Here is a 13,684-nt window from a genome sequence, read left to right as displayed (position 1 = left end):
ACCGACACTCTGACTACTTCTTCTCCCTAGGCTCTCAGCCACTGGTCTGGCCTTACCGGTTAGACGGTGTCTCCTCTCGCTGTAGAGAGATCTTGCCATTGGGATCCACAAAATCTTCTACCTGGAAAAAAGCAGAGCAAGAGTAATTTATTTCTAGGGTGTGGAAGATGGCTCAGTGGTTAAGAGCACTTGTTACTATTGCAGAGGACCTGTGGCTAATTCCCAGCATCCACATGGTGGATTACAATCATCTGTCACTCTAGTTCCAGGGAATCTGATGCCCTCCTCTGGCCTCCACTGGCACTAGGTGTGCACATCGTCTCCGAATATGCAAAATGCCCATGTACACATAAATCTAAAAAAAATAATTAAAAGAAATTATCCGGCCTAGGGGAATAGCTCTTGAGTCTCAACACTGAGGAGGCCGAGACAAGAGCTATAGAGCAAGTTCAAGGCCAACCTAGTCAACTTAGTGAAACCTTGTCTCAAAAAAAATAAAAAGATTGTTTCTTTGTGTATATCATTTGCATTCCTGTGCTTCCTGGCCAAGCAAAGTTCTCTGGATTTCTTCCTGTAGACAATCCACATATTACTGTGTCCCCTCTAAGAGGTGACTGACTGTGGCTTCTACCAGCCTTCCTTTATAACTTCTGTCTGTAGTATCACATTTGAGGTGCTCTTAGTGAGCACTGGCAAGCATCAGCTGTAATGCTATCCTATCCACAGCACAGAAGGCTAGGTAGGCCTTTGCCTTGTTAATGTTGAGCGTTCCATCAAGAATTACCTCCACCATAGCTTTGGGTAAAAGTTGGGCTCGGAAGAGCTGCAGCATGGCCTCCATGATATTCTTCCAGCCTTCCCGAAGGATGTCGCCATGACGATGGGCCAAATGGAATACTGTCTTGGCTGCAATGTGGGCTTTAGGGTTGCTCCCAAATACGCTGGGCAGGTTCTCAATAGACTGGAAAAGAGGTTTTAAGGATACAGGGTTCGATTATGTCTGGAAAGAAAAGTTTTTCAGCTCTTTCTGCCTATTCAGATTCCTGAGAATCTTTCTGTTGGATTTGCTTTAAATCCCCTACAATACTGGTGGGGAAGGCCAACTTGAGGAAGGTCTTTTCTATGGTATCTCCTCTCCCATCCCATTACATGAGGTGACACTATTCTCCTTCTAGACCTTGTAAGATAGAACTGGCCTATGCTTGTTCAAGAGGGTAGATATGGCGGATGTAACTTCCATGGCTGAGGCTCACTCTCCTGTGGGACTCTAAACACAGTTCCTGCTCCAACTCACCTCACTACTTAGAGCTGTGAATTTGCACAGAGAGATGATGAGATTGTCAAACACATCGCTGAGGCCATAGTGGGCGGAGATCATGGCACACTTCCTGTAATGTCACCCCATCACAGAAACAGTCACTGAAAGGCCACTTAACCCTTCTAAGTTCCTAAGCAGCCTTGCATTGGTTCTTCCCCAATGGGTCACAGAAAGAAACCTTTAACTCCAGCCTGTTTAAGACTGAGATTTCCCAGGCTCCAGCCTCCCTCCAGAAAATCAGGAGAAATCCCATCCTGAGGAAAGTAAATCAGGAGTCAAAGAGGCAACCCATATTAACTTAGTGAGATACAAGGGTATGAAAACCACAGCCAAAGCTGGGCTACCTGAAGCCTGAGATGGCTTTCTGGATGATGGTCTCCTCAAGGCTTTTATCAAAGACATAAGAGAGAGCAGCAATAGTGGGGCCCCAGGTCATAGTGAAGAGGTCAAGATCGTAGCTGCCAGGAGGTACTCGAAGGAATATGCCCTCAGGGGTAGCACCTCGATGAAGCAGCACGCTCCACACATAGTTCTCACGAACCAGGCCTGTCTGTTCCTCAGGCATCACAATTTCCTCATTCCTGTCAGAAGGAAGGGAAAAGCTAGGTATACTCCTGTGAACACACAGCTTCCAAACTAAGAAACGGGGTTTCACCTATTAGAGGCATCTTGTACTCATATGAGGGCATCACAGCTGCAGCTAAGTGATCCATTTCTACCTGAGCACTGGGGCCAGGGAGAGTGTGAATACATTCACAATCTCAAGTCCCATCTCAAACCTTCAGATCTGCGCTGAGATCTCACATTCTTTCTGGGTGAGACATAAACTTCCACTTTTCCTGACTTATTATAACAAGTAAGCTGAGGGGGGAGGTATATATCCATCATTCTAACACTTAGTACCACGGCAAGGAGGTGACTCAGACACACAGCAAGTCTAAGGCAACCTTGAGCTGTATGAGGCTCTGTCTCAAGATAATAACAAAACAACTAAGTATCCTATCTCTGACTCAAGCCTACCCTCTAGTAAGTTGGTAGATTTTTTTACCAACCAGAAAATAGATTTGTGAACTCTTTAGGAAGCCAGGTAATATGGGCTCAGGAAATAGTATGGTCATGATACCTCATTTAAGAGGAATAGTTTGGACTAGAGATATAGTTCTGTAATGAAACATACTCTTAGCCTACATGAGGACCTGGGTTCAATCCCTAGTACAAGCACATATTTAAACATATAACATGAGAGGGCCAATGTGAATAGAACCTAAGCTTGGAATACTAGAGTCCCACTACTGTTCAGGTGTCTTTAAATAAGAAATGAGTTGTCACAGAGAAGGATGCCCAGGTAAGTCTCAAAGCTAAATCCAGGTACAGTCTGATGTGACTCTAAAAACAGGAAAAGGAAGCAATGAGTTTCTCTTTACCAGAGACTGCACTGCTCTCCATATATACTCACTTGATGGCATGGTACATGTCTTCCAGGATGTCTTGCTCAAAGTCCTTGCCTCCATTCACACCTTTTAGGTTTTTTCGAAACTCCTAGAGATAGGCCAGTATGTTTTCCTTTGTGTCAATGCTGTATACCACCCAAGGAACTCCTTAAGTCTGTGATAATAGGACTTTGGAAACAATTAAGTGAAAGAATCCATTCTCCATCCTAGTCCCTCTTCTGAATTGGTCACCCTTCCCGGATCCCCTTGACAGGACTCTGTCTCCCACACAGACTGGAAACTTTCCTTATCTTTCTTGCTACTTTCAAAGCTGTATTGCAACTTCTGTTTTGGTTGGAACCCAAGCTCACCTCCAGGGTCATGGGTGCATTCTGCTTGCGAACATTGTGGTTATGTTGGTCAGTGTTAAGCATGATGACGGCATAGGCCAGGGCAAAGCAGGCATCGCTATTAGCAAATGGGGAGCCATTGCAACTCTGAAAAGGAAAAGACTCCATCTGTGCTAATGTCCCTTTCTGACCCATTACGTTCTTACTATCACCAATGCACTGGTCAGTGTTGGTATACAAGGGAAGCACTACCCGGAATGGCCAACTCCTTAATAGAAGGGGCTCCACGGAAAGTCCACTGGTGTGGCTCTCAGCCTTCTTAGGAGGCAACAGCTGAGGGGTTTTAGCTGAGGGGACAAGGAATCCCTCACCCTGATCAGGCATCCTTGACTCAGTTTCTGACACCAAGACTTACCCTCCAGTGCTCAGTGAATACCTCCAGCAACCTGTGAATAACAGGTGCTTCCCCGGGCAAACGGAAGGCTTCCAGGTAGAGCCGGAGAGCTTCATCAAGCCGCAGACCTTGAAAGCTGAAGGTGCTACAGAGAAAGAAAACACAATGGAGAGGCTGGAGATATTAAAACTGTACAGATTAGGCTGTCAGTCACAGTCTTCACAACATTCTCTTACTGGAGCAGAGGAGGCTGTGGCTCTGGCACAGGAGTGGGGCATCCTGGCCATTTCTAACAGAATCCCTAACTTTAGCACTTACCACATTAGTAAAATTCTCCTCTAGACACTTCAACCCTCAGAACTCTGCTCTATCCTACCCTTCAATGCTTTCCATTGGAACACAGGGGTGTGGGGGAGGACTCCTAAAGCCCGAGTCCTTTTCAGCTCCAATAGATATATATCACAGGAAGAGGCAAGAATCTTAGTTATGTGAGGGGTCATCAGCAGGAGCTGGCAGACTTCCTTTGAGGGAAGAATGCCTTGTCCCCCAGACATTTCCTTCTTTCTTCTTTCCATTGCACTCCCCCATATCTCTTTCTTTTTTGTGACATTCATGCATGCTAAAGGAGCAACCATCACTGAACGACATCCCACGAGTGTGACATTCATGCATGCTACAGGAGGACACTATCACTGAGTGACATCCCATCCCCAGACTGCTTATTTCTTCCTCACCTCACAAAACTCTCCAACAGGTCCATGTTTTTGCGGTCACTCACAAACTCTCCAATCATTTTTTTGTCTAGCCGAGGGTTTTCTCGGAGCCATTGGGCTACCTCTGTGTTATCCATTGGGATGGTGAGGAGGCCTTTCTCCTGCAGAAACTGGATCCCTTTCTTTGGTTTTTGGTTGAACTGCTCTGTACCAGTGATCAGCAGCTAGAAGACAAAGACTAGAGGTATCAAAAGTTGCTATGGTCTTAAGTCAGACAAGGCAGGCCACAGGCTATCGTAGCCTACAGCTGTTCACCTAATGAGTTTTTTGAACATGGTTCTAATTAATTCCATGGCTAACACTAGGTTGTACTGGCCTTAGCTTTTCCTATCTTCCCATCTCACTGGCAGTCACTGGGAGTGCCTTCCCACTCCTTTCTGAGGGCTACAGATGTAGAGGGCAACCTCCCCTCTTCTAGCAAGAGATTGGGGAGATGGAGAGGAAACAGATTAGTCAGTTCTTCTCTTCATTTTATAGCCACCTCTGGCATCTCTAGCCAGCCAGCATCAAGTCATGCCTTCCCCTTTGAGATTATCTTGCTGTTAAGGCACTGCTTGGGTTTTAAGGACAAAGCACACTAAACTGATCTTTGCTCCCTGTGTATCTAGTCACAGACATGCAATCAAATGTGTATATCTGACAGTAAGAAAGGATTAACTACAAGTTTTTATGTTAAGAAAACCAAAAAATATCCCTCTCTTAATCAAGAAGCTATGTACAATGGATACCTGCTGCTGCTGGGAAAGGGAAAGAAAGACAATAGAAAAAAGTAGGGAGGATGATAATGGCTGCACTTTCCCTGACTTTTCAACTGAAGAAAAAAACAACAACAACAACAATATAAACTAACCATTATTTGGGCTTTACTAAAGTACCAGAATAAATATCAATACCTTTTATTACCAGTCGCTATGCTGGACCTAGAGATGATCAATAACCTTTGCTGATCCAAATGACAGCAGCTTCCAGAGCGTCTGTCACCACCACTAGGAGTATCTGGCTGTTGGCTGAAGTAGCTTTGCTCAGGGGCCAACAACAGCACAGGTCAGGTATAAGGAAATACTTTTCAAGGAGAGGGAGAAGTTGCGCAGTCCCAGAAAAACCTAGAGACTAGTCTTGGGAGTTGTATAAGGAGCTGCTAAAACCACCCCATGTGCATCCTCTGAGACAGACCAGTTCTACAGAGGACACCCACACGAGGGGGAGCAGTCGCTAAACATACTGGGGGAATGTATGGATGTATGTACCTTTTTTTTGTTTTTAATTTCAATTAGTTCCCGTGGATCTGGCAGAAGACAGGAGAATCGAGGTGGCTTCCTGGTGAACTTTTTGTCAGCTAGGATGGAAGGAAGAGGAAAAACAAATAAGACCTTTGTACGGTTATTGTTGCTCTTCCCAGCAAAAAGAAGCACTCTCATACATTTTCTTGTCTTTGGCCTCCTACCTGCTAGAAATCCTACCTTCTAGGGCTCTAATTGTTTTCTCTCCTTTCTCTGGGGTTTACAACAAGGTGAACTGCTAGGGCTCTTCCACGTATGGTCTTAGGCCACTCTGTTTTTCCATACCTCCCATTGTTCCTTCTCTCTAAGCCCTTTAGTTGAAGGAGTTTAGAGTCATGGACACTGGGTACCTACCCCCAGAGTCACCTGCTTCCTCCAGATCACTGCACCCTGGCCTTCCACGTTCTGTTGACAAGCATCCTCCACTTGGAAAATGAAGGCCTAGGGCATCTAAGGCCACGCCTGTGGCTTTCCCATCACTGGCTGCTCTCTCAGCTGGTAACAGGGAAAGATATGAAGACTTATGAGTAGGAAATCAAGCAGTATTGTAAAAGATGTTAAATCCCAAGCCAAAAAGAGCTGCGTGTTCTGCTGGGCAGTGGTGGCGCACGCCTTTAATCCCAGCACTTGGGAGGCAGAGGCAGGCGGATTTATGAGTTCGAGGCCAGCCTGGTCTACGGAGTGAGTTCCAGGACAGCCAGGGCTACACAGAGAAACTCTGTCTCAAAAAACCAAAACCAAAACCAAAAAAAAAAAAAAAAAAAGCTGTGTGTTCTTATACAGGACACGAGCTAGCCCTGATAGGAAAAATTTAAGACAAGTAAGGAGGGCAAGGGAAGAGAGGTGAGAAAAAGGAGAGACAAAAAAGAAAAAGAGAAAAAGAACAATATAAGACACTTTTCTCACACTTGTTAGTTTCTGGGTTGCCATCCACTGCTTCAAAGCCAGGTCTGGCTGTCTCTTTTTTCTCTTGCTGGTTGAGGGTGTTGAGGACTTTGGCCTGACAATGAGCCTCAGTGCTGTCAATAACTGTCAACAGGGCATCAAGAGACAGCAAGTGTGTTGTATAAAGCTGACCAGACACAGGAAAGGCATTCTGGAAAGTAAACAGACCCATTAGACTTGAGGTAGGAATATACTTCACCTGATTATTTTTCCAAAAACCCAACGACTTGTGATTTCTCATCCCCCTTTCAAATGCCCTCCTCACTTCCTGTCCCACCTCTGCAGTGCCCCACTCTCTGTACCACCATTGCTACTATTGGGAGATTGTGTGACACTTCCTAGAGGCCAGGGATAGTGCTCGGCACCTTGGACAGCAGCTTGGTGAGGTCTTCAAAGAGGTTGGAGCAGTAGTAGTCACAGTCATAGTTGATGTAGAGCTCAGTGACCAGGCTGGGGATGCGCCAGAGCTGGACAACAGCCTCCAGCGCCATCTCCTTCATCTCATAAGGCATCTTGGGGTTTTCAGCAGTGATAATCTCCATGAGCTTTTTGATGTACATCTGTCAAAAACCCAGCCATAGTCATTCGGTTGAGGAAAAGATGAAGAGAAAATTGGATAGGAACAACATTAAACAGGAGTCAAAAGCCCACTCAGGAGGCAGGTATGAGAGATACCAAAAGCTCTCCTCTCCTCAATAATACACCCCCTCTTAGTTCCCCATAAGGCTCTTTTTTTTTAAAAATAAACCTTTTATTTTTTTTTAAGAATTATTTATTTATTTTATGTATATGAGTACACTATAGCCGTCTTCAGACACACCAGAAGAGGGCATCAGATTTCATTACACATGGTTGTGAGCCACCATGTGGTTGCTGGGAATTGAACTCAGGACCTCTGGAAGAGCAGTCAGTGCTCTTAACCGCTGAGCCATCTCTCCAGCCCCCCATAAGGCTCTTATTCCTATTTCCATCTCAAAGAAGTTGTCTACTGCCAGGCGGTGGTGGCGCACGCCTTTAATCCCAGCACTTGGGAGGCAGAGGCAGGCGGATTTCTGAGTTCGAGGCCAGCCTGGTCTACAGAGTGAGTTCCAGGACAGCCAGGACTACACAGAGAAACCCTGTCTCGAAAAACCAAAAAGAAGTTGTCTACTGTCCTTTTCTAAATGTGTTGTCTATAAAGCCTACCCCAGTCTTATTTAGACTTCCTTTTGGCAATTTAGCAGCAAAGCTAGTTTGACTTATAAGAATTCCTAGGTAGAAAAGCTGCCCTATTCGTGGTAAGATCATCTGCCAGTCCTCATATTTGGATTCTTCCTCCACCCCTTTTTTTGAGACAGTTTTGCTTGGTAGCTCACGCTGGCCTTCAACTCACAGGAATCCTCTTGCCTCAGCCTTCTAAGTGCTTGGGTTACTGGCATGAGCTGTCATGCCCAGTTACGGGCTCTCGTACATTACAGTCCAACACTTCTGTCGGGGATCCTCTTCACTATTCTATGAAGGCTATACAATGATACAAAGTTTGGAGGCCAAAAATACCTTCTACAGGAAGCTCATAAAACTCTCTATCTTGAGATAGAGCAGCCACGGGTGCACCTCTCCTACACTCTCAGAGTCCCCTACCCTATCCCCAATAACCCTTCCCCTCCTCAACATGGTGTTGCAGCTCTCAATGTAGGCAGAGACTCCTTGCTCAACCAGAGGACGTTCCAGCCACCAGAAGTCCAGGTAGGCTGCCTGTCCCTGGATCCTGCCCACCAACTTTCTCTGTGCTCCTCCTACCCTCTCCCTGTCCCAGCCTCCACTTGGACCAGAGGCCATGCTAGTGGCCAGAAGTCTAGCCCATGACTCTAGTGGGGACTCCTGCTCAATAACAGGCCACTCTGGTCAGAAAACCTGAGAGGAAACAGAAACCAAGGAACAAAACACTCATCCAACAAAGACCAACACAGAAATCAGCACCTAGAGCTATAATCCCCACAGACCCAGATGCTTAGACCCAAGCATAAGAATGCAATCAGCAACATCCAGGGCACTATGTCACCACCAGAGCATCCAGGGCACTACGTCACCGCCAGAACATCCAGGGCACTATGTCACCACCAGAGCATCCAGGGCACTACGTCACCGCCAGAACATCCAGGGCACTATGTCACCGCCAGAGCACAGCTAGCCTTCTACAGCAAGCCCCGAGTATTCCAACACAGCTGAAGCATGAGAAAAAGATCTTAAAACTATCTTTATGAAGATGATAAAGATCTTTAGTGAGGAAATGATTAAATCTCTTAAAGAAATTGAGGAAAAGGCAAACAAAAAATTGGGGGGAAAATCCCTTAAAGAAAGTCAAGAAAAAAAAAAAACAGTTGAAGAAAATACTCAATAAAATACTCGCAAACCAAATCCAAGAACACATCAAAAAGATCATCCACCATGAGCAAGTAGACTTCATCCCAGAGATGCAGGAATGGTCCATCATATGAAAATCAATGTAATCCAGTACATAAACAAACTGGAAGAAAGGAAGGAAGGAAGAAAGAACTAACCACATGATCATCTCATTAGATGCTGAAAAGGCCTTTGACAAAATCTAACACTCCTTTAAGAATCCTGAAGAGATCAAGGATACAAGGAACAAACCTGAACATAATAAAGGCAATTTATTTTATTTAAAAAATTAAAAAACTAGAGCCAACATCAAATTAAATGGAAACTCAAAGCAGTTCCACTAAAATCAGGAACAAGACAAGGCTGTCCACTCTCTTTGTATCTATTCAATATAGTGCTTGAAGTTGTAGCTAGTGCAAGAAGACAACTGGAGATCAAGAGGATACAAGTTAGAAAGGAAGAAGTCAAAGTAGCATTATTTAAAGATTATATGAGAGAGACATCCAAAAATCCTACCAGGGAATTCCTACAGTTGATAAAACACCTTCAGCAAAGTGGCTGGATACAAGACTAACTAAAACAAACAAAACAAAAACCAACCAACCAAAAAAAAAAAACCCTATATATAAACAACAAATGGGCTGAAAAAGAAATCAGGGAACCAACACCCTTCACAATAGCCACAAGTAATGTAAGATTTCTTGGGGTAACTCTAACCAGACAAGTGAAAGACTTGAATGACAATAACTTCAAGTCTTTGAAGAAAAAGACCTGAAGAATGCTCATGGATAACTAGGATCAACACAGCAAAAACGGCCATCCTATGAAGAGCAATCTAAAGATTCAATGAAATTCCAATCAAAATTCTAACACAATTCTTTACAGACCTTGAAAGAACAATATTCAACTTCATATGAAAAAACAAAAACTCAGGATAGTCAAGACAATTCTAAACAATAAAAGAACTTCAGGAGTTATTACCATCATTGATTTAAGCTGTACTCCAGGGCGCTAGTAATAAAAACTGCATAGTATTCACATAAAAATAGACAGTTGTCCATGGAACTGAAGACTCAGACTTAAATCCACACATCTATGAACACCTGATTTTTAATAAAGAAGCCAGAAATACACAATGGAAAAAGAAAGCATCTTCAACAAAGAATTTGGTGCTTTCTCAGAAAACTGGGAACTGTCTACCTCAAGACCCAGGTATAGCACTTTTGGGCATATCGCCAAAGGACCCTCCATCCTAGGACACATGTTCAACTATGTGCATAGCAGCATTATTCACAATAGCCAGAATCTGGAGACAACCTAGATGCCCCTCAACTGAAGAATGGACAAAGAAAATGTTGTACACTTACACAATGGAGTATTACTCAGCTGTTAAAAACAATGGCATGAAATCTGCAGGCAAATGGATGAAACTAGAAAAAAAAATCTTTCTGAGTGAGGTAATTCAGAAAGACAAATATGGTAGTACCCACTTCTAAGTGAATATGAGCTGTTAAATAAAGAATAATAGAGGCTTAGTAACAAAGAAGGCTCTGGGGTGGAGGAGTGTGTGAGGGAAGGTCAAATGGATCTCTCTGAGAAATGGAAATAGTTTGTGAGTGGACTGGGGGCAGATGGGGATGGGAATAGGCAGGATCAGGTGGAGGTAGACGGAGGGAGACAGTACAGGAGAGATGACTGGAGCTGGAGGGCATTGGGTGGTAGTGGTGAGATGGAAACCCAGTGTAGCAAAAACTCCTTGGAATCTACCAGAGTGACCCTCGTGAGGACTCCTAGTAACGGAGGACACAGAACCTGAACTGTCCATCTCTGTACCCAGGCAAGGCTTCCCGTGGCAGGACTGGGATACCAATCCAGCCACAAAACCTTCCACCTACAATCTGTCCTGCCTGCAAGATATGCAGGGCCAGTGGTGGCACAGAACTTGTGGGAGTGGCCTATCAATGACTTGTTTGAAGCCCATCCCATGAGAGGGAGCCCATGCCTAATACTGCCTAGATGATCAGGGATTGGAGGCTGGATAGTTCTATGGTAGAACTAAACACCACCACCCCCCTCCCCCCGCCGCCGCCGCCAAAGAAAAAGTCAATGGAATGACTCCCACTGATAACCTTCTATACATAGATCTCATTGACTGGTACCTAGCACAGCTCTCATCAGAGAGGCTGTCCCTGGCTTGGAGCAGATACAGAGTCCCAAAGCCAAACAGGTGGAGAGAGCCCAGGTTTTCCACTGGGTCCCTCTCCTGAGATGGGAAATGCAGTGGAAGAGGGGGAGAGGAACTGTGGGAGCCAGAGGGGTAGAGGATACCTGGAGAACATGGCCTTTGGAATCAATTCAGCAGGACACACAGCGGCTCACAGAGACTGAAGTGGCAATCTTAAAGCCTGCATAGGTCTGCACTAGACCCTCTGCATATATGGTTGCTGGCTTGGTATTCTGGAAGGACTCCTGACAGTGGGAGTGGGGGTGTCTCTGACTCTTTTAGTCTGCTTTTGGGAACCTTTTGCTCCTAGTGGGTTGCCTCACCCAGCCTTGTGCCTGGTCTTATTGTATCTTGTTGTATCATGTTCAGTTGATGTCCCTGGGAGGCCTGCTCTTTCTGAGATGGGAGTGGGAAGGTGGGGAGAGTGGATCTGGGGGACGGGAATGGGGGGACTGGGAGGCGTCAAGTAAGGGGAAGCTGTGGTTGAGCTGTACTGTGTGAGAGAAGAATAGATAAGAATCTGTCTTAAGCATGATTCATTGAGCTGGCCCCATTGATAATGCCATGTAGTTTCCTGTTCTCATTTTACTTTCCAAGGTCAAGAAACTTACCTCTAACTGGAACTTGAGGTGTTCCCGCATGCTCTCAAAGAGTAAGAAGCATACTCGTAGGGAAGCAGCATAAAGATTCAGTCGTTCTACGCTGAGTAGCTGGGGATCAGAGAGTGAGAAGCCATGAGGTTTCTGAGGTCAGTATAATTCAACCAACAAAGACACGGGAGAGCAGACTAGTGAGGCTGCTTCAGAAGGCCTGCGTTCTAAGGGAACTCTTTTTTTTTCTTGTCATTTGTTTTAAAAAATTTTATTTTACATTTATTTATTTGTATGTAGGAGTGGAGCAGGGACACACGTGAAAAGGTACACCCCAAGGGAGATGTTCCTCTCTCTCTATCTTCTAGGTGCCAGGGATCAAACTCAGCATGTCAGCCTTGATGGTATATTTTTTTACCCACTGAGCTGTCTTGCTGGTTTGTTCTTGTTTTCCTGAGATAGGAGCTCAGGTAGCTCAGGCTGGTCTCTATCTCACCACGTAGCTGAAAGTTACCTTGGATTCCTTATCTTCCTGCCTCCCCCTCCCAAGTGCTGGATTACAGGTATGTACCACCACAACTGGGTTTTGATTTAGCCATTCCTTCCTCAAGTCCTTGGAGAGCTACTGGAAGCCTTCTACTGAGGCTTCTGGCCAACTGAAAGGGCACTAGCCAAGGTATTCTAAGTGGCTTCTCAATCTCAAAAAACAACCAAGGTCTCTGGGCAATCTACTCTTACCTGGAATAAGTGTCGGCACATTTCATCCTTGATGAGACCCAAGAGGGTCTGGCACTGGGCCACAGGGGCTGACTCAAGAGCCACTGTCAGCAAATGCAGTCCCATGTGGATCATAACCTCAGAATTATGGCGGTCATGTGGATTTGTGAGGGAGATAAGAAAGCGGAAGAGCTCACGGATGCAAGGAAGACCATAAGGAACCAAAGCTGTGCCTGAAAAGGTGGGAAGGGAGCAGGAAGAGTAAGACAGACTCCAGCTGCTTGATACCATATGGATCTGTTTTATTCATGGTAAAACCTTGTGTGTTGTGTTTTTGTGTTATATGTGTTTGGTGTATGTATATGCAGGTGTGGTATGGTGTGCAAATGTATATGCCTGAGCATGTGTATGTGGAAGACACAAAGGATGTCAGACACCTTCTTCTTATTGCTGTTTTACTGCCTTAAAGAGGCCTCTCACTGACTGGAAACTCATTGATTCAGCAAACTCTCCAGACCCACAAGTCTGCAGACCCCAGTGATGGGATTACAGGCACATGGAGCCATGCCATGCTCTTTACATGGTACGAGGGATGTGAGATCAGAAGCAATCTCACCCACTGAGCCATCTTCCAGCCCTTATCTGTGGCAAATCCAGGAAATTAATTTCCTCCAAGGAAAAGATCCACTACCTATCTCTTAATGGATGAAATCAGAACCAAGGATTTTTCTTAAAAGTCCTAAGTGTCCCCTCTCTCCTCTATAGTCTAACTCTCTGAATGATTTAGGGAAAAGTTCTATGCACGCTAATAGTTTTATAGCTTGATTCCATTTCCTGTCTAGAAAATGGACTCACAGGTGATAGTTGCCTTCATCCAAGCTGCTCTAGGCTCAGATAGAATATCTGGTAGGATGGGGTAGATGAATGGGCAGAGCCTTCCAGAGAGTACCTACCTTCTTTCTGGGAGGACTGGGTAAAGCGCACACCCCGAGGATTGACATAATCCATGTCATGGACAGAGGCAGAGTCAGAGTGGTCAGTAGGGGATGTGCACTCCTCTAACACTTCAGGGATAGATTCCACCGATGCTGACTGGGCCTTTTCTACTTGGGCCCCTTCCTGCTATGACCAACAGCAGTCAGATATACGAACAAAAATGAGGCAAAAACAGTTTAGAATTTATCCCCTTGAAGTTTATGGCTTCCAAGCCGTCTTCAATGGACTATAGCTCATTGATTTATACATCAATGTAAGATGGCCCAGGGCCACCTGAGGAACTAT

General features: G+C 45.1%; 1 protein-coding gene across 8 annotated transcripts in view; it reads right to left on the bottom strand.

The window, feature by feature from the left end:
- Gbf1 (golgi brefeldin A resistant guanine nucleotide exchange factor 1) overlaps positions 1-13,684 on the bottom strand; it is a 129,584-nt gene that overhangs the window by 14,611 nt on the left and 101,289 nt on the right. For 4 of the 8 annotated variants that reach the window (XM_028772716.1, XM_028772674.1, XM_028772705.1 and 1 more), the window contains exons 11-25: positions 13,357-13,525; positions 12,425-12,636; positions 11,708-11,806; positions 6,856-7,050; positions 6,452-6,641; positions 5,900-6,040; positions 5,513-5,601; positions 4,227-4,429; positions 3,514-3,637; positions 3,120-3,245; positions 2,775-2,857; positions 1,663-1,899; positions 1,295-1,388; positions 785-961; positions 57-121 (exon numbers count right to left, since the gene is read on the bottom strand). In XM_028772716.1, coding sequence (XP_028628549.1) covers positions 57-121; positions 785-961; positions 1,295-1,388; positions 1,663-1,899; positions 2,775-2,857; positions 3,120-3,245; positions 3,514-3,637; positions 4,227-4,429; positions 5,513-5,601; positions 5,900-6,040; positions 6,452-6,641; positions 6,856-7,050; positions 11,708-11,806; positions 12,425-12,636; positions 13,357-13,525 — 2,204 coding nt within the window. The remainder of the gene's footprint in view (positions 1-56; positions 122-784; positions 962-1,294; positions 1,389-1,662; positions 1,900-2,774; positions 2,858-3,119; positions 3,246-3,513; positions 3,638-4,226; positions 4,430-5,512; positions 5,602-5,899; positions 6,041-6,451; positions 6,642-6,855; positions 7,051-11,707; positions 11,807-12,424; positions 12,637-13,356; positions 13,526-13,684) is intronic. The other 4 variants (XM_028772711.1, XM_028772718.1, XM_028772679.1 and 1 more) reach the window with 2 other exon arrangements.

Source organism: Grammomys surdaster, unplaced genomic scaffold, assembly GCF_004785775.1.
Source record: "Grammomys surdaster isolate TR1022 unplaced genomic scaffold, NIH_TR_1.0 66, whole genome shotgun sequence".
NCBI classification, from domain to species: domain Eukaryota; kingdom Metazoa; phylum Chordata; class Mammalia; order Rodentia; family Muridae; genus Grammomys; species Grammomys surdaster.
This window is presented reverse-complemented; position numbering and strand designations above follow the sequence as displayed.